Raw genomic sequence first — 21279 nt, 5'->3', positions numbered from 1 at the left:
GCGAAGATATTTCCAGTCATAATTAACCCCACTGGATTAGGTATGACAATACACTGACTCGATACATGATAACTTCCTGTGAACACTGAAGATGAAACGAAGTAGTGATAATAAAAATGGGGTAGATGCAATGCTAAAGCAAGAGTATAGAGAATGTCTTTTTCCAGAATGAGAGAAAGGGAGCAATTTTATTTGAGACGGACTACCCAAATAACATCTAATCTCACACATAACACTTTTTAGACTAGGCTAGCGCTAAGTCTATATATGGCCTCCACGTCTCTTTTGTGGCCCCAAGCAGCTTCAGGCTCCCTGAGCCACCTTTTTCTGGGGATAAATGGCTGCTTCTGCAATCCTCTAGAAGTGGGAAATCATCATCAACATTATGTTTATATCCCACCATATTTTAGAAAGTTATTTGAAACACTGAATCTGGGGGTAGGGGGCGTCCCTTAAATTTTGTTCTTTTAAGAGTTCAATGATTAAGATCACTGTGAGTAAAAAACAGAAAGTAGTGAACAGAGGAGAAGAGCAAGGAAGCAGGGCAGGGGGGATTAACAATATTGCTGCAAGAGAGGTGACCCTCATCCTTTTCTCCAGTAAGACCTGAAAAGCAAATTGCAACCAAAGGGAAGCCAGCATAGAAAGTGAAATCATGTACACCCTTGACAGGAATCACACTGCTTCCTTTTGCACTTAACAGCTAGAGGCAGATCAGCCTTTTACCACTTTGTGACAAAAGTAATTATTAATTAACAGTGTTCTACAGTGAACCCAAAGCTCCAGCTATTAAGATATCCTTTATCATTGCCATACAAATCTAGTCAGTCGCTTTTATCACCATCATGCAAAGAACTTTTCTTTTTCACTCAGGGATGTGCTACATTTCTTTACAATAAAGACACAATAAAATTCTTCTTGTCACACAGGATCAGTTTCTGCCATAATTAAATATTTAGTATTCAAGACACCAACTACAATCTCTTAGTCTGCAAGTCTGCTCAACTCTTCTTCCTTGTTTTCATTATCACTGTTGGCCTGGGCAAGCTTATACTCTTATTTGCCACGGTTTTTAGCAGTGCATTGTACTACTTTTTATTCATTGCCTTTTTAATATGCAAGTTTTAAATTGTTTTCAGTTCCACAGATAGTTTAATTACAACTATGTGTTTTACCTATATGTGTCTTTATCTGTTTTAAATTTTGTAAGCTGCCTCAAACTCAATTCTTGGGAAAGGGTTATGCAAATGTTGTTGATTTTCTTGTTAGTAATGGTAGTAGTTTACATACATAGACCTTCTGGGAACTTAGAATCATAGAATCAGAGTCAGAAGAGACCTCGTGGACCATCCAGTCCTGTTATCCTGAAGTACACCTGCTTATATGCATATATACAAACACGAAATCTAGATTATGGGCATACACTTCTTCCCTTATTAAACATAGATTAGGATTATGTGATAGGTGGAGTTGACTACTTATTAATATGTGGAATCAGAACCATTGCTCTTCTTTGGGACACTTTTAATAACACTTTTATAGTGGCAGAAACATACCCTCCTATTCTATTCCAGTAAAGTTGGAAAATCTGGGCCTTGTGGACAAAGCTTCTCATTTCAAAAGGAACATAAGTCCTCCTGGAAACTGATGCAGCTCTTCAAGTTGTAAGGTGCAAAGTAACATATTATGATTGCCATAGCCAAAAGAGATGTACAGAAGAGGATTGGTGTCCTTCATTTTTTGTCTGAAGTATTTTGTATTTTGACATTTTATGGAAAAACAGTCCATAAATTATCAGGCAAACATCTGAGCTGGTCTTATCTGAGCAGATTATCAGGCAAAACTGTTTAATACACATCTGCAGAACCCTAAAGGAGATCAGCTGCTGGGTTTTGGGGGGGGGGGGTTGTCTGTCTTTAAATATAAACCAATTATTAATATTACTAAAATATTTGTTTATTGTGATATGGTCCGCTGCACTTTGCTTCTCAAAATGTAGCCAACACATTAAAACATCCCAAAGATTAAAAGTATTCTAGCTCCCTGAAAGGATATAAAAGTTCTGGCTTTTAAAAAGAATCTTATTTTATTCCTGTTACATTTCAGAGGTTTCCTGCTTGGACTATAAGAACCTGTCTTGCCACTAAACAAAAGAATGAAGTCAAAAGGTTTCTCATCTATTCCCAGTGATGCCAAAGTGCTTCCTGTAGTGGTACAAGAAGCTAATGTAATTGCTTCACTGCCTGCAGGTATTCATCTTACAGAAGAAGCTTTTGTTAATAAATCACAGGTGTTACCTGTCTTGATTAGGGGGAAACATGATAAAAGAGCCCACAGAATCAAATAACAAATTTACTAGACACTAATGAAATCTGTATGTTAGTTAAATTGTTGCTGTTAACTGCTGTCAAGATGATTTTAACTTATTGCGACCCTGTGATGAATTGCCTACCTTTAGACCAGAAAAGCTCAAGAATTAGGCCCAGGGTTTTTTTGGCATCCATTTTGTGTAATGGAGCCTGGAGGCAGCCATCTTAGGTTAATTATTTCCTAGTGGAGGCAGAGCTTAGAAGCAGCCTGGGGGGAAATGTGGAGAACCCTTGTGATTGGCTGGGAGAAAGTAGGCAGAGCTTGGTTGAAGTGCAGGGGGAAAAAGCCTTGAGGATTGCTTTTTGAAATCTGACAGTCAGGTTCTGGTATTTGAAGAATGTAGTTAGGCTCTGGGTTTTGAAGAAGACAGTCAGGAGAGAGTGAGGAGAAGGAGAGTGGAAATTAGTGAAGTCAAAGAGTTAGAGAGTTCAGAGAGCTATAAGGGAAGAATAGCTGGTTTAATGATTAGAAACAGGTCCCAGGAAAAGGACTGTTTGAAGTAAAAGGATTCTAGTCAGGAAGAAGTCTGCTAGTTTCCTGAGGGAGTGAAGACTTGTTATTGGAAACCAAGTACTGAACTGTTTTAAAGTAACCAAATAAGCTTCATCTCATTCTTGCAACCATTACGCTTAAGTGCCTGTGTTTTTGAAAACTACTCAAATAAACACCTTTGTTCTTTGTTAACAAACAACTGTCTCAGTGTGCCTCTATATAAAGGAGTATTCTTATCAAATTAGGGAGAGATTCCATCTGAACATGAGGAAGAACTTCCTGACTGTGAGAGCCATTCTGCAGTGGAACTCTCTGCCCCGGAGTGTGGTGGAGGCTCCTTCTTTGGAAGCTTTTAAACAGAGGCTGGATGGCCATCTGTCAGGGGTGCTCTGAATGCAATATTCCTGCTTCTTGGCAGGGGGTTGGACTGGATGGCCCATGAGGTCTCTTCCAACTCTATGATTCTATGATTCTAGGTGATGTCCCCCATTCTCCATATACTGAGTAAACCGATTTCTGGCGTTTGTCATCACTCTTGCCAGCATAGCAGGCGTTATGTTGGCAATTTCTTCCTGGATGTTGGTCTTCAGAATCTTGTAGGGTCCTTGGACAGTTCACATAAACATGGGATTTCAAAAAACCCCATAGAAAAAAATCACAAGGGGCCAAATCTGGAGAGCGGGCCGGCCGCTCCAAATCTGCTCGAAAAGTAGGCCTCAACGGCAAAAGCATGCTCCGCACTGTTCCAAGGCATGATGGCGACTGAACTGTGTCAGGAAAAAACTTTATACTCTCGCCTCTCGAACAAGACCACTAGCGCTCCTCTACATCTTCAACTGACTGAATGGCGCGCATTTTAAAAAAGGAAGTTATGCTCACCCTGTACAACATAACATGGCCTGAGAAACCTACAACAAACCATGTACAACATTGTTTGCAGACTGTCATGTAGTGTATGGAGAATTAAAACACAAAAGAAACCCCAACACAGTTCAAGCTTACTGTCTCTTTATCTCCGGAATCATGTATAAAATAGAGTTGTAAGTGTCAATCCTATATACTGCATTGGCTACCAATAGAACATCGGATCTCTTACAAGATACTGATCCTGACATTTAGAGCTCAAAATGGCCAAGGACCTTTATATCTTAGGGACTGCCTCATTCCTTTTCCCCATCAGTGGTCACCTCGATCCACCCAGGAAAATCTCCTATACATACCGGGTCCTAGGGAGGCACATTTGGAAGCTACAAGGCGTAGAGCTTTTTCGATCTATGCTCCAATTCTGTGGAACTCATTGCCTCCATATATTAGAGCAATGTCGGAGTTGCGACCTTTTGTAAAGGTGCTCAAGACTTGGCTGTTTGGTTGTGCATTTAAGTAATCGGATCAAATTTTGCCATAGTCACTGCTGAATGTTTTTATGTTGAATGTTTTTATATTGAATGTTTTATATTGTGTATAAGCTATTTTAAATTGTAAGTCGCTCGGAGCACTTTGGTGGAGAGCGACTAATTAAGAAATAAAGTGATGATGATGATGACGATATATGGAATATATCCCAAAATGACACAGTTGAGTTTTATTTTGAGTTGAAGAGAGCAAGATCTGTACCACATCATTGCTTAGTTTCACAAATTAAAAACGAAAAGGTTTGAGAAATATAGAGATTTTTTTTCTTTTCCTACTTCCTTTTCTATATTTCATGAAGTTGGAAAAAAATAATCATTATTTAAATTAAAGAGACTATTTTTATTTCTCCTCTCTCAATTATACATACATTGATAATTAATAAAGGAAAAAAGGAACTCTTCCTGCTAAACCCATATGAAAATTGAGGAAAGTCTCCCATAACTACTTCATTTCAAGTTTTGAAGAAATTGCTAAACATTTTTTTGAGCTGGGAGAAGAGGCATTTGTTGCTACAAGTGACTCCCTTTTCGTTGATCTTTTCAAAACTGCCACAAATCAGATAAGCATACTATTGTGAGAATCCTGTTAGCACTGGGTCCAGAATCAGGATGGAACAACACGCACTTGAGCTGACAATACCACCTGAAAGGATGCAGGGAGAAGTACTGAGAAAGTAGCTGAATGAAGAGCTTATGAAAAAAATCAGCAAGCAGACCATTTGATTGCCAATAAAGTGCTGTTAAAAATGCAATGGAGGAAGAATACATGGCTGATTGTATATTTACATGGGCACAAAATATAGGCAAACAAATAAAATGAACAATGCGAGGAGGTCTGGAAAAGAGTATGAAATTCACTTTATGTATTAATTTGGGGAAAAAATCATAAGATAATGTACAGGTGTCATCTGACACCAGAGGCACTTTCTAAAATGTATAAATAGAGATCCAGTAACTGTTGGAAATGTGAAAAAAATGTTAGAACATTTAATCATATGTGGTGGTCTTGTAAAAAGGCCCAGAAATATTTGACATGATATTGTAAAGATTAAAATTATAATGAAACCTGAACTGTTTCACTGTAATTTTGTTAGATATGCTAGATAACCAATTATAAAATAACCATGGGAGATTACTATTATTTATGATTATAGCAGAGAGAATTATCTATGCTCAGAGATGGAAGGAACCATATATACTGGGGGAAGAAGATTAGCTGATCAAAATAAGTAAGTTAGCTAAAATGGATAATTGACAATATTGACTAAGGGAAATTCTTGGCTGAATTCAAGAAAGACTGGGACATACTTACTATTTATATAAAGTAAAGATGGGGCCAATCTTCTATTGGTTTTCTGATATAGAACGGTGTTATTAAAAGTAAAAAGATAGAAATAAAGTAATATTTAAAGGGACCAACAAAAAAATCAACAGGCAACAGGTAGGAAGCTTATTGATTAGTTTAGTAGATGTTTGTTTAAAACAGTGGTTCCCAACTTGTTATCTGCAAGAATGAAAATATGGTCCGTGGTCTCACCATTATTACACCGTTGCCTCAAAACCACGCGGCAACGTCACCAACTGGTCTCGCAAAACCCTCTTATTGTGCTGAGGCAACGCGGATGTCGGGAGGGAAGAAAAGCTGACTACCCACAAAAAATTACTACTTTCACATCAGCTCTAAATTATTAAATATGGTTTTCTATGGGTGAGCAGATGGTGACATATGTTCTGGATCAGAAACTAGAGCTGTTGTGGTCTATAGAATCATAGAATCAAAGAGTTGGAAGAGACCTCATGGGCCATCCAGTCTAACCCCCTGCCAAGAAGCAGGAATATTGCATTCAAATCACCCCTGACAAATGGCCATCCAGCCTCTGCTTAAAAGCTTCCAAAGAAGGAGCCTCCACCACACTCCGGGGCAGAGAGTTCCACTGCTGAACGGCTCTCACAGTCAGGAAGTTCTTCCTCATGTTCAGATGGAATCTCCTCTCTTGGAGTTTGAAGCCATTGTTCCGCGTCCTAGTCTCCAAGGAAGCAGAAAACAAGCTTGCTCCCTCCTCCCTGTGGCTTCCTCTCACATATTTATACATGGCTATCATATCTCCTCTCAGCCATCTCTTCTTCAGGCTAAACATGCCCAGTTCCCTAAGCCGCTCCTCATAGGGCTTGTTCTCCAGACCCTTGATCATTTTAGTCGCCCTCCTCTGGACACATTCCAGCTTGTCAATATCTCTCTTGAATTGTGGTGCCCAGAATTGGACACAATATTCCAGATGTGGTCTAACCAAAGCAAAATAGAGGGGTAGCATTACTTCCTTAGATCTAGACACTATGCTCCTATTGATGCAGGTCAAAATCCCATTGGCTTTTTTTGTCGCCACATCACATTGTTGGCTCATGTTTAACTTGTTGTCTACGAGGACTCCAAGATCTTTTTCACACGTACTGCTCTCGAGCCAGGCGTCACCCATTCTGTATCTTTGCATTTCATTTTTTCTGCCAAAGTGGAGTATCTTGCATTTGTCACTGTTGAACTTCATTTTGTTAGTTTTGGCCCATCTCTCTAATCTGTCAAGATTGTTTTGAATTCTGCTCCTGTCCTCTGGACTATTGGCTATCCCTCCCAATTTGGTGTCGTCTGCAAACTTGATGATCATGCCTTCTAGCCCTTCATCTAAGTCATTAATAAAGATGTTGAACAGGAACGGGCCCAGGACGGAACCCTGCAGCACTCCACTTGTCACTTCTTTCCAAGATGAAGAGGAAGCATTAGTGAGCACTCTCTGTGTTCGTCCACTTAATCAATTACAGATCCACCTCACCGTAGTTTTGCCTAGCCCACACTGGACTAGTTTCCTTGCCAGAAGGTCATGGGGGACCTTGTCGAAGGCCTTACTGAAATCCAGGTACGCTACATCCACGGCATTCCCCGCATCTACCCAGCTTGTAGCTCTATCGAAGAAAGAGATCAGATTAGTCTGGCATGACTTGTTTTTGATAAATCCATGTTGACTATTAGCGATGACTGCATTTGTTTCTAAGTGTTTGCAGACCGCTTCCTTAACAATCTTTTCCAGAATCTTGCCCGGTATCGACGTGAGGCTGACCGGACGGTAGTTGTTTGGGTCATCCTTTTTTCCCTTCTTGAAGATTGGGACCACACTGGCCCTCCTCCAATCTACTGGAACTTCTCCCGTTCTCCAAGAACTCTCGAAGATGGTTGCCAATGGTTCCGAAATGACTTCCGCTAGTTCCTTCAATACTCTGGGGTGTAGTTGATCTGGCCCTGGGGACTTGAACTCATTAAGAGCGGCCAGGTATTCCTGGACGACTTCTTTCCCAATTTGGGGTTGGATTTCCTCCAATCCCTCATCCACTCCATCTTGCTGAGGTTGAAGACTCTCTTTTTGTGAGAAGACCGAGGCAAAGAAGGCATTAAGTAGTTCTGCCTTTTCCCTATCCCCTGTCAGCATTGCCCCATCTTCTCCTCGAAGAGGTCCTATCGCCTCCTTGTTTTTCCTTTTTCTACTGACATAAGAATAGAAGCCCTTTTTATTGTTTTTAATGTCCCTGGCAAGTCTGAGCTCGTTTTTTGCTTTAGCCTTGCGGACCTTTTCCCTACAGGTGTTGGCTATTTGTTTGAATTCATCTTTGGTGATTTCTCCCTTTTTCCACTTCTTGTGCATGTCTCTTTTGTGTCTTAGCACAGTTAGAAGTTCTTTGGACATCCATTCTGGCTTCTTTGCCTATTTTTTCTCTTTGTTGGCACGGTTTGCAATTGCGCCTTGAGTATTTCACTCTTGAGAAATTCCCATCCATCCGTAACTCCCTTGTCTTTTAGTTTCTGTGTCCACAGAATGCTGCTCAGCGTTTCCTTCATTTTTTGGAAATCAGCTCTCCTAAAGTCCAAAATGCGGGTTTGACATGTCTTAGTTTCGGCCTTCCTTTGTACCTCAAATTGCAGGAGCACATGGTCACTTGCCCCTAAGGATCCTACTACTTCGACCGCATCGATCAGGTCCTCCGCATTAGTTAGGATGAGATCAAGAGTAGCCAATCCCCTTGTTGCCTCTTCTACCTTCTGGACCATGAAATTGTCTGCAAGGCAAGCGAGGAATTTGTTGGACCTTGTACTCTTGGTCGAGTTTGTTTTCCAGCAAATATCGGGATAGTTGAAATCACCCATGACTACTACATCTCTTCTCTGTGCCTGTTTGGTCAACTGTTGGCAGAAGACTTCATCAAGTTCTTCCTCCTGGCTTGGGGGTCTGTAGTAGACGCCTACAACGACATCTTTTTGAGTCCCAGTTCCCTTGATTCTTATCCAGATGATTTCAAGCTGGTTTCCCAGATTGCTGTCTTGAATCTCTTCTGCAGCATAAGAGTTTTTGACATATAAGGCTACTCCGCCTCCTCTCCCCTTTGTTCGGTTTCTGTGAAAGAGGTTATACCCCTCAATATCTACATTCCAGCGATAGGAGTCATCCCACCAGGTTTCAGTGATCCCTATGATATCATATTTGTGGTGTTGTGCTAAAAGTTGGAGTTCGTCTTGTTTATTTCCCATGCTCTGTGCATTAGTGTAAAGACATGTGAGCCCCTGAGATCTTCCCTTGAGCTGTTTAATTGGGATTATTGTGCTTTCGGTACTTGGTCCTATCCAATGCAATTTTCTGAATCAGCACCCCAAATAACCAAACCGAATCTAAAGTTGACCAAAATATTTGTAGCCCTATTAGTACTAATGTTGGAGAATGGTCCCTGGTCAAAGTGGTCTCTGTTTAAGTGATTCCTGCTCAAGGTTGGGAACCACTGGTTTAGAATGTGTACACGTTATATGTTGCAGATAAAAGTGTATTATATTTTGTATATAATTAACACTGTTTTCATGGTAGTTTTAATTTCATTTTGTGTTGTTGCGTTTTATAAGAATGTTTTTTTCTTGGTTTGTATATTTGAATAAAAATCATTTACAAAAAAAAGAGAACCAAGAAGCAAATAGCTGCCTAGAATAATAAAGAGAAAACCAGAATATAGGACTTATGCCAACACAGAACATTCGCATTTATTCTAAAAGCATTTATAGTTTATTCAGGTGAGACCTGTTCTCTCAGCATGCCACTGATATATCAAGCTCTTGGTTTGTATGTTGTTTATTGTTTTTGTTTTTTACTTGGCCCAGGTAATAAAGCTTTCAGGTAACCCCAATATATCTGGACAAAACCAGACTGGCCGTATCTTTATGGCATCCACTGCTTTTTTTTCTACCCATAGCTATAGTACCAGGCACTTTAGGACAATCAGTAATGATTATTAATAATTGTTCAATTTCAAATCCTCTCGAGGAATACTGCTGCCACTCTCCAGTTGAATTTGAGTACATTAAATAAGACCATCCCAAATATCCGCTCCAACTTTGGAGAAAATCTGCCCAGTGCTTTTCATATTCTGTTGTAACAAATATCTATCCAAATTTTTAAGTATTAATGGCTGGACATCTCTACTTATGCAAGTAACAAATGCTTGAAAAATATCTTTTCTCAAATTTGCATATATAAGATACTTAATCTTTGGCTCTGTTAGCTTTAGAGATAGCCACAGGAAGAAGTGAACATGTCATCTCCTCAATGAACTTCCCTTTAGCGCAAAGTAAACATTTTCCTCCACATCAACTGTAGCCAAGGCATTAGCAGCCCATGGTAATTGATTATCAGTACAGGGTTGCTGAGAAATGGAGTTGTATCTCAGCTTTTTATCACCATGACTTGCAAAGAGCAGGATCCTTATTTACAGGCCCTATCTACATTAAGTGACATTACTAGACCCTTCTTCTATTCAAGCAATACAAGGGCTTAGCATATCAGCGCCTTATGATATTTAAACTGGGTTATTACAATTTACCTGCTGCCATTTTCAGTTGATAAATAGTAACTGCACCAGCTGGACAAATGGTAAACAGAATGCAATGTACATATTATTAAATCACATGCAGATACAATAACACTATATTTGCAGTTTAATATAAATTCTAAACTTGAATTATGACCAATGTACCTAATGTACAAAAGCATTCTAATCTTTTTTTAAAAAGATTTTGTAAATCAGACCTCTTAAAAATATATATTTATCAAAAACTAATACTTCATTTGATTGAATTAGCTTTAAAATACTTGCAGCATTTTGATGTATACATTTCTCCACCCTTAAATAGTGTGTCTTTCTTACTTTCAATCCTACAGATTGCTAAAAATATAAAACAGAAGAATCCCTTAACTCTGGTAATTGTTTTCAAAAGTGAACAAGCACATTTTTTATTTAAAAAGAGAAGTAAAAAGACAAGAGTGACTTTAACCTGAAGAGGAAGTCCACATGAGGTAACTGCAACTATTTAAAAATATGGATCCAAGATACTCTATTTTTGCGATGGCAAACAAACACCACATTACAGAGTTGCCCGGTGGCGCAGTGGGTTAAAGCACTGTGCCAGCAGGACTGAAGACCGACAGGTCGCAGATTCGAATCCAGGGAGAGGCGGATGAGCTGCCTCTATCAGCTCCAGCTCCTCATGCGGGGACATGAGAGAAGCCTCCCACAAGGATGATAAAACATCAAAAATCATCCGGGCATCCCCTGGGCAATGTCCTTGCAGACGGCCAATTCTCTCACAACAGGAGCGCTTGCTCCTGACACGACAAGAAAAAAAAAAAGCAGAGTTGCTGTGAGCTGAAAGCACAGAGATCACAAGGGATTGGAGTTGCTTATTTATGTTCATACTTTTCATGCTCCTGTCTCCCCATTAAAATGTGCTTTTTTTTTTTTACCTGAAACTATTTTGAAAGGACAGAAATTGTGTATTAAATTAATTACAGACCATATTTCTCATTCTTCTGTTTGTGGTTTTAGGAGAGAGTTCATTAAAAAAATTGAAATCCCAAACTTGGTGTCCCTGGAATAAAATGGGGAGTAGTTATAGCCTAATGCTTCATTTCAGCTATGCAGAAAAAGAACAGATAACATTTTATGGTGTGTGTAGATGCTTTTAAATATGTGTATTTCTCAGAGCATCCTCAATCTGCCTTCTGTAAGAGTTGGAGAAGAAAACAATGTTCAGAAATTTAGGTTCTGGAGCTTTTTCTCAACCTTTGCTGTGTACTGAGGTTTTTGGGAAGTTATTTTTCTTTTAGCCTTAAATGGATGTGTTCTGACTAGTTATGGCAGCCATCCATGGCACTCTCACAATTCCCACTGGGCCAATGGCTCTAAAATGCCGGGGATCCCTGCTATAAATACTCTGAATTAATAAAATGAATAAACACAGGGATAGCCCACAGCTCAGTGACAGAGCACATGCATAGAGAGGATCCTTGATTCAATTTTCTGCTTCTCCAGTTTTAAAAATATCAACTGGCAAAGCTGAAAAACATCTCAACTTCAGACTGGAAAGTGATTCCCAGTCAGAGATGATAATATGGGATTAGATGGATCAGTGGTCTCATTCTGTTTAAGTCAGCTGCACAAAATCATTTTCTTTGTATCTGTAGTAACTGGTTGGACATCAGTGGATCATACATAGGCATAGTAGTATGTTAAGCCAAGCCTGATTTACATTTTTGCAGCAAGCTACAAAAGGCCAAAAAAGAACTAGAGAAGGAACGTGTTCAGATTCGTTATACCTGCAGTTTATTTGGTGAGGGAAGCTTCACCCCTGACCACCAATTACTTAATGGAGCAAATTAAGGAGCTCTAGCTGAGCCAGAATACCTCTGTTCTCCCACTTCCAGCCTGCCTAATACTGAGAGACACCATGAGAGGCTTCATAAAAGAATCTCACAGTGTCTTTATGCTTTGCACTACAAGAAGAACTCAAACTGTTTCCATTCAAAATTGTGAACAAGAAACACTGGCATTTGCTGATTACTGGAGTCTTATTTCTACTCGATCTGACAAATCTTAGGGCATCAGGAGAGTGCTGTGCCCTAACTACCACCACCTGCATATGTATGCTGATGGAGATTTATGCTCCTCCAGAATTAAGGAGAATCTTGTCCTTAGGAGTTATAGAAGATCTCAAGTGACAAGTCAAAGCATTAATGTGGTCCAAATGATACAGACCTAAAAGATATAGACATCCTTCTAAATCAAGAAATCAAGCCATCTCATTTATCTATTCCCATTTGCTGAACTCAGTAGCAATCTATTGATGTCATTCAAGGTGACAGGGAGAACTGATACATCCTTTGATTTGTAGAAACAGCCTCTGGCACCACAGTTCTACATCACAGGCCTTTCCCAAACCTTCTCAGAAACAACTCTCAAATATGAGAAGACCTTTTGTTGTGCTTGTACAGTCAGTGCCCATGTTACAAACAAGATAGTTTCTGGAGGCTTGTTCTTGTTGAATTTGTATGTAAGTAGGAACAGGTACATTTTTAAGTGTAACTCCAGCCATGTGTGTGTGTGCATGCATGCATGCAAGCTTTGGATAGTACCGGGAAGGGTAACACTCCTGTGCTGTTTGTTTTGCTGTTTGTGCTCTTGTTCAGAAGATTTCACCTCTTTTTCTATCCCTGTGATAATTGGATATTGAAAAATAAGGCTTGTTGTGGAAACAAGGATTGATGAAAAAGCTTCAATGAGATACTTTCTCCTATAATTCTTTTAGGAGTGAATGTCCCTTCCTAGGGGTACATTTATCTCACTTTCTGTTGTCTCACACCCGCTAGTAACTATGAATTGGATGTTTGTAACTCGGGGACTGCCTGTATAAGTACTGAATTAGACAAAATCAATTGTCATTAGACATTAATCACCAAAAATTCAAAATCTAAGTTAAAGCTTCAAAAGCAAAATGGTGCATTGCAGGACTTCTCAACCAATAAAAGAACATTTAAAACAGTAGTACTTACATAACTGTGCATCTTAAGAACATTTGAAGGACTGCTTGTACAAATTTTATCTCCTTCCAGGCCCATTACTCTTTTACAGATATTTGATTTTGGGTCAGTTGGGTTTTTTGCAATGACAATATCACCTCTGGGGAAAACAAGGTAAGGAAATGTCAACGTCTAGCAATCGGTCAATGACACCATGTACATTAGTGACTGACAACTTTGGGGAATGTGTTAAAAATTAAATCTACAGAATGACCTTTCTGCAAGCTAGATTTGCCTCTAGCTTACTGAACAAAGGAAGTAGGCTGGAGTTTTGTCCTGCCCTTAATCCCATAACCATTTCCAAACACTCCTGCTCTTATGCAGAAGCAAGCCCTTTCTTTCCCACATTTGTAACACCTGTAATATAGACTTATAGACTACTCTTATTTTCAAGGTACTCAGCAATTTCGCCCAAATCTACATCCCTCATTCATCAAAGTAAAATCATTGCAAATAAATGGTTACTCTCTGAACCAAAAAAGAAAAACCCGACAGGAGGAGAATCTTTTTCCTTCTCTGGTAGACAATGACAATTCCATGCTTTCCTCTTTTTAGCTAAAACAAAATGCCTTATATAGTCATATATAAGTAGAAATTTTAGTCAAAAAATGAAGCTAAAAAACTTGAACTGATTTATCCGCAGGTCAAAGTAAGTACAGTACTGTATCTTAACTCTTATCAAAAGGAACCATCCTCGTCATTGACTAGAATGGTAAAAAGTGACAACGTAAGTCTGTTTTGGGAGAAGCTAAAAAATGAATGGACCCCTCTACTTTCTCCACCATGACACTTCTGGTCTTTTAAAATGCAGGGTGGAAAAATAGCATGGGTAGCCAGGAATGTCTCCCCACCCCCTTTCCAATGTTGATGCTGGTGCATTCCCCTCACCATGGAATATCAATATCTGTTTTGATATTATCTATGGATAATATCAAAACCCACAATTTTGGCTCCAAAACCTGCACTTGACTTACACATGAAATTGACTTATATATGAATATATCTGCAAATGTTCAGATAAAAACTCATCCTTTTCTTGACTACATAGAATCGATGAGTCTATTATTCTACTTCTCAGACATATTTCCCATAAAAGCCTTTTTATTGCTACCCAGCAACAGCATTTGATAGAAAATACATATTTTAGTGCACTGAGCATGTTCTTTTATATAACACTATGCATACATTAACTCATCCATAAACCACTCCTAAAATAACACTTGGGTAATATAATAAAGGACATTTACGAAAAGAATTACTTTGAATTTACTTCCTGTAGATAAACTCTAGCTGGCCATTATAAAATAGAGAAAGATAATCTTAAAGTAAGCACACAACAAACTGGCTTTAGATTAATTCCAAAAAAGCATGGCAAATCAAGGAAGCTTAATGCAAATATAAACTGTTTCTATTAGTTTGTGAATTAAAGAAAAGGATTGGTAGCTTATAAATAATTGCTAACACAGTAAAAAAGGAATACAATTCTAAAAGAAAAGTAAAATATTTAAGGAAACACACACAGAAAACTGGAAAATTAGAGCAACCTACTTCTGAATGTTATAAAAATGGCAGCTAAGATTCTCTGAAAATACAATATCAGAATTTTGAATTGTAGGCTCCATTGAGGGTCCTGAACACTAAAAACAAAAAATAGAGTTCAATTACTATTTGCAACATATTTTGCCTTATATAACATATAATAAATAGATGCTAATTTCGCAAGCCAATCCAGTTCATATATGATAGATTCCCAACGCTAGATTTCCAGACAGTTTTAATGTCAAATTTTAAACTTGCATCTTATGTTTAATCTTTATTTTGTGCATTTTAATATATATTTTATGGAAATATGCTTTAATATGTGTATTTTAAATAATGTTTTTAGATGTATGTGTGTTTTAGAAATGCTGTAATACGCCTCGAGCCATGAGGAGAGGCGGGCAAGAAATATAACTTATTATCTCCAAGTTAGTTTTTTTCTGTGGGGCTTTGTCACTGTAAAAAAAAAAATTCTCTTCTTCTCATATTACAAATATTGGCAACCAGATATAATTTTTTTATTCCCCTGAATTTTTCTATGTTTCACATTAATATATATGCCAGAGAAGAATTTCCGATTTACTCTCTTACATCAAATCAACCTAAACCTCCCAAGTCTGGCAAAAGCTATCCTTCAGCCCTGTTTGAGACAAGATAGTCTTCTGCAGGGGGCAGGCTCCAGCATAGAGTATTTTATTTAGAAGGCTTTTAAAATCTACTGCTTCCCTTTCTGATGATGTTACAATGTTCCATTAGTTTAAAAGGAAAGTTTAAAGAGGTTGCATAGGCAAAAGCCATTGAGGATGGTAGAAAGATAGGTGCCGCCTCATTATGGTACCTTTGTTATTACAGACTAGATGGATATATGCAAATGCTTTGCAAAGCTTTTAGTTTTAGTAGGCTAGAACCAACTGAAAATGCAGGGCTATGTTTACAGCTGTTTTTATTTTATAATTATGTACCATATCTAAATCTTTTTGTTAACTCACCACAACAATTCCTCCAAGGTATTCAAAGGCACAGTGAGCTATACACCCATACTGAATGGTGTACCCAAGAAGTCGAAAAGTTTTTCCAATGACGTCTTTCAACATAGCAGTGCCACATCTACAGAAAAGGTCCTGGGTTAAAGGAAAAGAAATACACTAGATATTTATTCATTCATTTACATTCATACATTAAAATAATTTTATAGCTTCCCTTTCTTGTGTCTATGCACTACTGATGAGAGTGGGGCCAGGGGACAGTTCCACCTTGTCGCCTATGCTATTCTAATAATATAATAAATATAATATAATATAATATATTGTGTATATATATATATAATATTTATAATATTATAATATAATGCAATACAATAATAATAATATATTATAATTATATATTTATATTACATGTAATATTACTAATAATATTACGATATAATGGTATGGTGCAATACAGCAATGTTTAATGTTCTGAGAGTGCCTTGGACTGCGAGAAGATCCAACCAGTCCATCCTCCAGGAAATAAAGCCCGGCTGCTCACTGGAGGGAAGGATACTAGAGACAAAGTTGAAGTACTTTGGCCACATCATGAGGAGACAGCAAAGCCTAGAGAAGACAATTATGCCGGGGAAAGTGGAAGGCAAAAGGAAGAGGGGCCGACCAAGGACAAGACGGATGGATGGCATCCTTGAAGTGACTGGACTGACCTTGAAGGAGCTGGGGGTGGTGACGGCCGACAAGGAGCTCTGGCGTGGGCTGGTCCATGAGGTCACGAAGAGTCGGAGACGACTGAACGAATGAACAACAACAATGCTGATATTGTACTATGCTAATAATATAATATATTGTATGTAATATATACCTTGTAAGCTGCGCTGAGTCCCCTTCGGGGTGAGAAGGGCGGCATATAAATGTCGTAAATAAATAAATAAATACTGAGAGCAGTTTACAACTATTTCAATACAATATATAAAGAATTGTATCGTCAACAGTATGCTAGAAATCCACTGTGGCATTGACTAGAGATAACCATGTCAATGTATTACAGCAAAAACAACCTAAGTTTATTATAGAAGGAGCTACCCCACATGCATCTGATTTAGGTAGGTTGATGAAGTTCATGAAAACACATACTGTATTGTCATTCTTTTATGCGGTACTGGACTTTTTGTTGCTTTTAATATAATGTCAAATAGACAAATGCCAAAAAATAGATTGAAACTTATAACAAAATTGGAAAAGCCTGACAACATGAAAATTCTCCAATAAATGATTCAGAACTATATTCATACAAAAGTACAAAGGGTGTGCGCTTCCTTCAAGAGACAAATGATTCTGTTAACGTTAAAATGTTATTTTCTTACTACAGTGGAGACAACAATGGATACTGGTTGGCTTTGGCACTGCTGTAAAGCAGGACACGAGACTTTCTTTAAAAAAAAGAGCAGACTAACATGGGAGAAGGTGATCTTGGAGCCAAATCATCTGAGAGAAAAGATCATCACCAAAATTTTGAACTGTGGCCAGAAACAACTGGCAGAATGCAGCCATTACAAAATAGGTATAACATGATCCAATAAGCATACATCTTGTAACAGCATTTACATTCTGAACCAGATAAATTTCTGAAAGATTATTCAGAGGTAACTCTACATAGAGTGGTAGTATGGAGCCTATTTTGAGTACCATGCCAGACCCTCACCAACAATTTGACATTTTGTAGGCCAGGTATCTTCAGATATAGATGGCTATGTTCTTGAAATCACAGGTTCCCCATCTAGTATTGCAGCCAGGAAACCAGATTTGCTCCACAAGTGCTTGCTCTTCTCCTCACCACTCTTGAGTCTTTCTGAAGCAAATACTGGAGGCACATATTAGGAACTATTATGACGTATTTAAGAAAAGCATTCTGTGGCCATAATTGAGGGAGTGCACGATGACCCTATGAAAGTAGCGCCACTGGCTGCTGATAAGTTTCCGGATAAGTTTGACACAGTAAAATTCAACATATTACACTATGCAATACAATTTTTGTTCCTGGATTATAAATGCCATTTCCTAATTGGTTCTATCATAAAAACATCGAAACAGTTTATTAAACTGCAAAAGCTTTGTTTTTGTGGGACATACTGCAGCACATTTTGCTATAGTTTTTCAATGAATATCTCACAGAGTCTCAACCAATTCAATATAGTTTGTGGCTGCCACAAAAATGAAGTTTCTGGGGTATAACAACTACTTTCAAAGTAAGTACATAATTAAACAGAAATAATACTTTCAAACTAGGAACAAATTATTTTTTCAAATTTTATTACATAGTGTTATAGAAACCTGCGTATTCAAATTACTTTAACTGCAGAAGTTCACCCCATAGAAAATGATGCCTACAGATACAATTTTGTTTTCTTACTTTTATTTTACTACCAGTTACATAAAGTCTTGCACAATCAAGATTTTATATATCAAGTACACAAAAGATTGAGCAGCTTTATTTTAATGTACAATTCACTATTATATAGAGAATGAATAACTATTCCACTAACATAATAGTATTGTTAGTTTGAAAATAATATATACTGTGAGCAAAACTCTACTATCAACTATTTTGCCATTTGTTCCACGAAGAACCAAGAATATGGACCAAAGGGCACACATAAACTGAAACTGTATTTGAACTAATTACACAAATAATCATAGTTTATTCATGAGCCACAGAAAGAGTGTTGTGTTTTAATCATTTCAGGAAATTATAATACTTTGGGCTAAATCCTTGATGTCAGAGGGCAAAATATTAAGTTTAAAACTTTTTTTCAGGTGATAAAAGGAAAGATCAAATGTCAGCAGATCAATCAGTGTCATAGGACAGGTGGGAATCAATGGCCACAAAATAGCTAGCAGGAGCTACGGTGACAAAGTCTCTCCTGCAACAATTGTCACAAAGGCCTCCTTAGCTAGAAAGCAATTTGAGCCCAAAATTAATTACTTGGTAGTTTAATTCTAATGCTAAACAAGTACAACAAAAGAAAGGCCCCAGTCACCTGAGGATGTCATGAGAAAACAGATACATAAGGATGTTGCATGAAAAACAGTGCTTAATAGAAATTGTTTAATATGAATTGTTTTGGAAAAGCACTAAAAGACTTTCGAAAACTGGTGCAAGAGATGAAACTATTTGAATCTTTGGGTTGTTGTAGGTTTTTCGGGCTGTATGGCCCGACAATATATTGGAATCTTCTCATTTTTTGATTTAGCAAAATAAGATTTGAGAGAAATGTTTCATTCCATATTAATTCACCTCCAATTTGATAACATGATAAAATACAGAATTAGTTTGACGTTAAAACACATACACTGAAAAACATTAAGTCCTGTTCATTTCAAAAATATGCTCTTTGTTCCAAAGAGTTTTATCGAAGTTGGAAGTCACAAAGACTGTATCTAGTTCAACAACCTGCTATGTAGGAATACCCAGTTACAGCACTCTTGAAAAATGTCAACCCAATCTTTGTTTAATGACCCTCAAAGAAAAAGCATCCTCCATTCCTGAGGTAGTCCATTCTACTGCCAAAGATGTCTTAGTTAAAAAGTTATTTCCAATGTTCAGGTAAAACCTTTTTTCTTGTAATTGAAACCCATTGGTTCTTGTCCTTGTCTCTGATGCATCAAAAACAAGCTTGCTTCATCTTCTACATAGCATCCATTCAGATATTTTACAATGGCTATCATGTCACCTCTCGATCTCTTCTCCAAGCTAAACTGATCCAACTCCCTTAGCTTCTAGACTTAAGATCAAAGTGCAGTTCCCTGGACACATTTCTGCTTTCCAATATCTTTCCTGAATTGTAATACCCAAAACTGGACTGTGAAATCTGACCAAAGCAGGACAAAATAGCACTACTAATATCTTTAATCTGGATATTATCATCTTAATGATACCATTCAGAATTGCATTGACTTTTTTTTTTTGGCTGCCTTATTACATTGTTGACTCATATTTAGCTTGTGATCTATTAAGACCCCAGAACCCTTTGAAATGTACTGCTTTCAAGCTAAATATCATCCATGCTATATTTGTGCACTTCATTCTTCTTGCTTAGCTGCAGTAACATACATTTATTCATGTTGATGACTCCCATCACTATTCTTGCACTCTCCTTTTTAAATGTTTAGTCATTTGTTTTAGGAAGTTTAAATCTGGAGTATAAATTAAAAGGGAGAGAAGTTGCAGCAATCTAATTATGTGGGTCTACTATAGCAGTAATCTCATTGTGTGCATCAAACCTTCAGTGGCTTGGAGGCTATAGCACACCCACACAAGGTTACTGTTGTTTCCCCTTTAATTTATAATCTGGAGGAACTCAAGTTGTTTTCCATGCTCTCAGGGTCCTTCCACACAGCCCTATATCCTACAATATCAAGACAGAAAATTCCACATTATCTGAGTGTGAACTCAGATAACCCAGTTCAATGCTGATATTGTGATATTTTCTGTCTTGATATTCTGGAATATAGGGCTGTGTGGAAGGGCCCTCAGTCACAGATGTTCTCCAAGGTGACAAACAGCACTACTTCTCCTGTTTGATCTATTTATTTGGAATAAGTTATAAACTTCCATCACATTCCAATCATGAGACTTGTTCCTGGAGGTTTCAGTGATGCCTATTAAATCAAAATCTTCTTCCTGTGCTAAGACACCAAGTTCATCTTATTTCTCATCCTCTGTTCATAAACCTTTCTGCAGAGAAATTGCCATGGTCATTTTAAATAGAAGCAGAAAGGTTTCTATAGTGAGCCTCTCTTAAAAATGGCTGGGACAGTCTCTCTGCAGAGCAGCTTATACAGTAAGTGCTTATTAAAAATGGTCACTATCACTCCACTCCATCTCAAGTGTACAACAGGGTGGTCTCACTGTATATTTCAGACTCCACACATTGCTGAACACTGCTTGGATGTGAGAGGGATAAGGTGAGGAAGGAGAGAGGGCTGTTTTTGTTCTCTATTTTAGGCAAGATAGAAGTAGTGGGGTAGGAGATCCTCACCTCTTCCTCTTGTCACTATATTCAGTCTGGCTCCCTAATAGAGGCAGGTTGCTTTTCTTGCTCTTCACCTTGTCCTGACCCCCTTTTAAGTCCGCATTCTCATTCCTTTTCTTTATTCATATTTATTTAGATTCCTTTCCTTAAACGTATTTCTATAGATGTAGACATTTTAAGATCAGCAATACCCCCTCCTATTATAACCCTGAAATAAATGCATCATCTCCTTCTATTTAGATCTTTCTAAATATTATTCTTTCCATGCATTTTTGAAAGGAGAGGAAAAGGTTTGTTAAATGCCCCTAAGTTTTATCCTTGACCGATCCACAGATCTTAGCAACATTCACAATACAAGGTTGAGACATATGCAAGTGTATGGGATAACTATGGGCGCTGGGGTGGGGGAGGGTGTGCCTAACTGTGTGGGTTTCTGATCTTGGAACAAAGTGGTTCCTTGTATCAGGTAAATACTATGCTTCAGCTACAGTATTTGTAATTTTATATGTAT

General features: G+C 38.0%; 1 protein-coding gene across 7 annotated transcripts in view; it reads right to left on the bottom strand.

The window, feature by feature from the left end:
* Window positions 1-21279, bottom strand: part of IMMP1L (inner mitochondrial membrane peptidase subunit 1) — a 43754-nt gene that overhangs the window by 4067 nt on the left and 18408 nt on the right. For 6 of the 7 annotated variants that reach the window (XM_067462694.1, XM_060766280.2, XM_067462693.1 and 3 more), the window contains 3 exons: window positions 15739-15870; window positions 14759-14847; window positions 13184-13310 (listed from right to left, as the gene is read on the bottom strand). In XM_067462694.1, the coding sequence (XP_067318795.1) occupies window positions 13184-13310; window positions 14759-14847; window positions 15739-15843 (321 nt within the window). In that variant the 5' untranslated portion in view covers window positions 15844-15870. Of the gene's footprint in view, window positions 1-13183; window positions 13311-14758; window positions 14848-15738; window positions 15871-17437; window positions 17581-21279 lie in introns of those variants that run through there. The other variant, XM_060766297.2, reaches the window with a different exon arrangement.

The sequence above is a fragment of the Anolis sagrei genome, chromosome 1, assembly GCF_037176765.1.
Source record: "Anolis sagrei isolate rAnoSag1 chromosome 1, rAnoSag1.mat, whole genome shotgun sequence".
In the NCBI taxonomy this organism is placed as follows: domain Eukaryota; kingdom Metazoa; phylum Chordata; class Lepidosauria; order Squamata; family Dactyloidae; genus Anolis; species Anolis sagrei.
The sequence above is the reverse complement of the archived record's forward strand: the minus strand, read 5'-3'. Positions and strand labels throughout refer to the sequence as shown.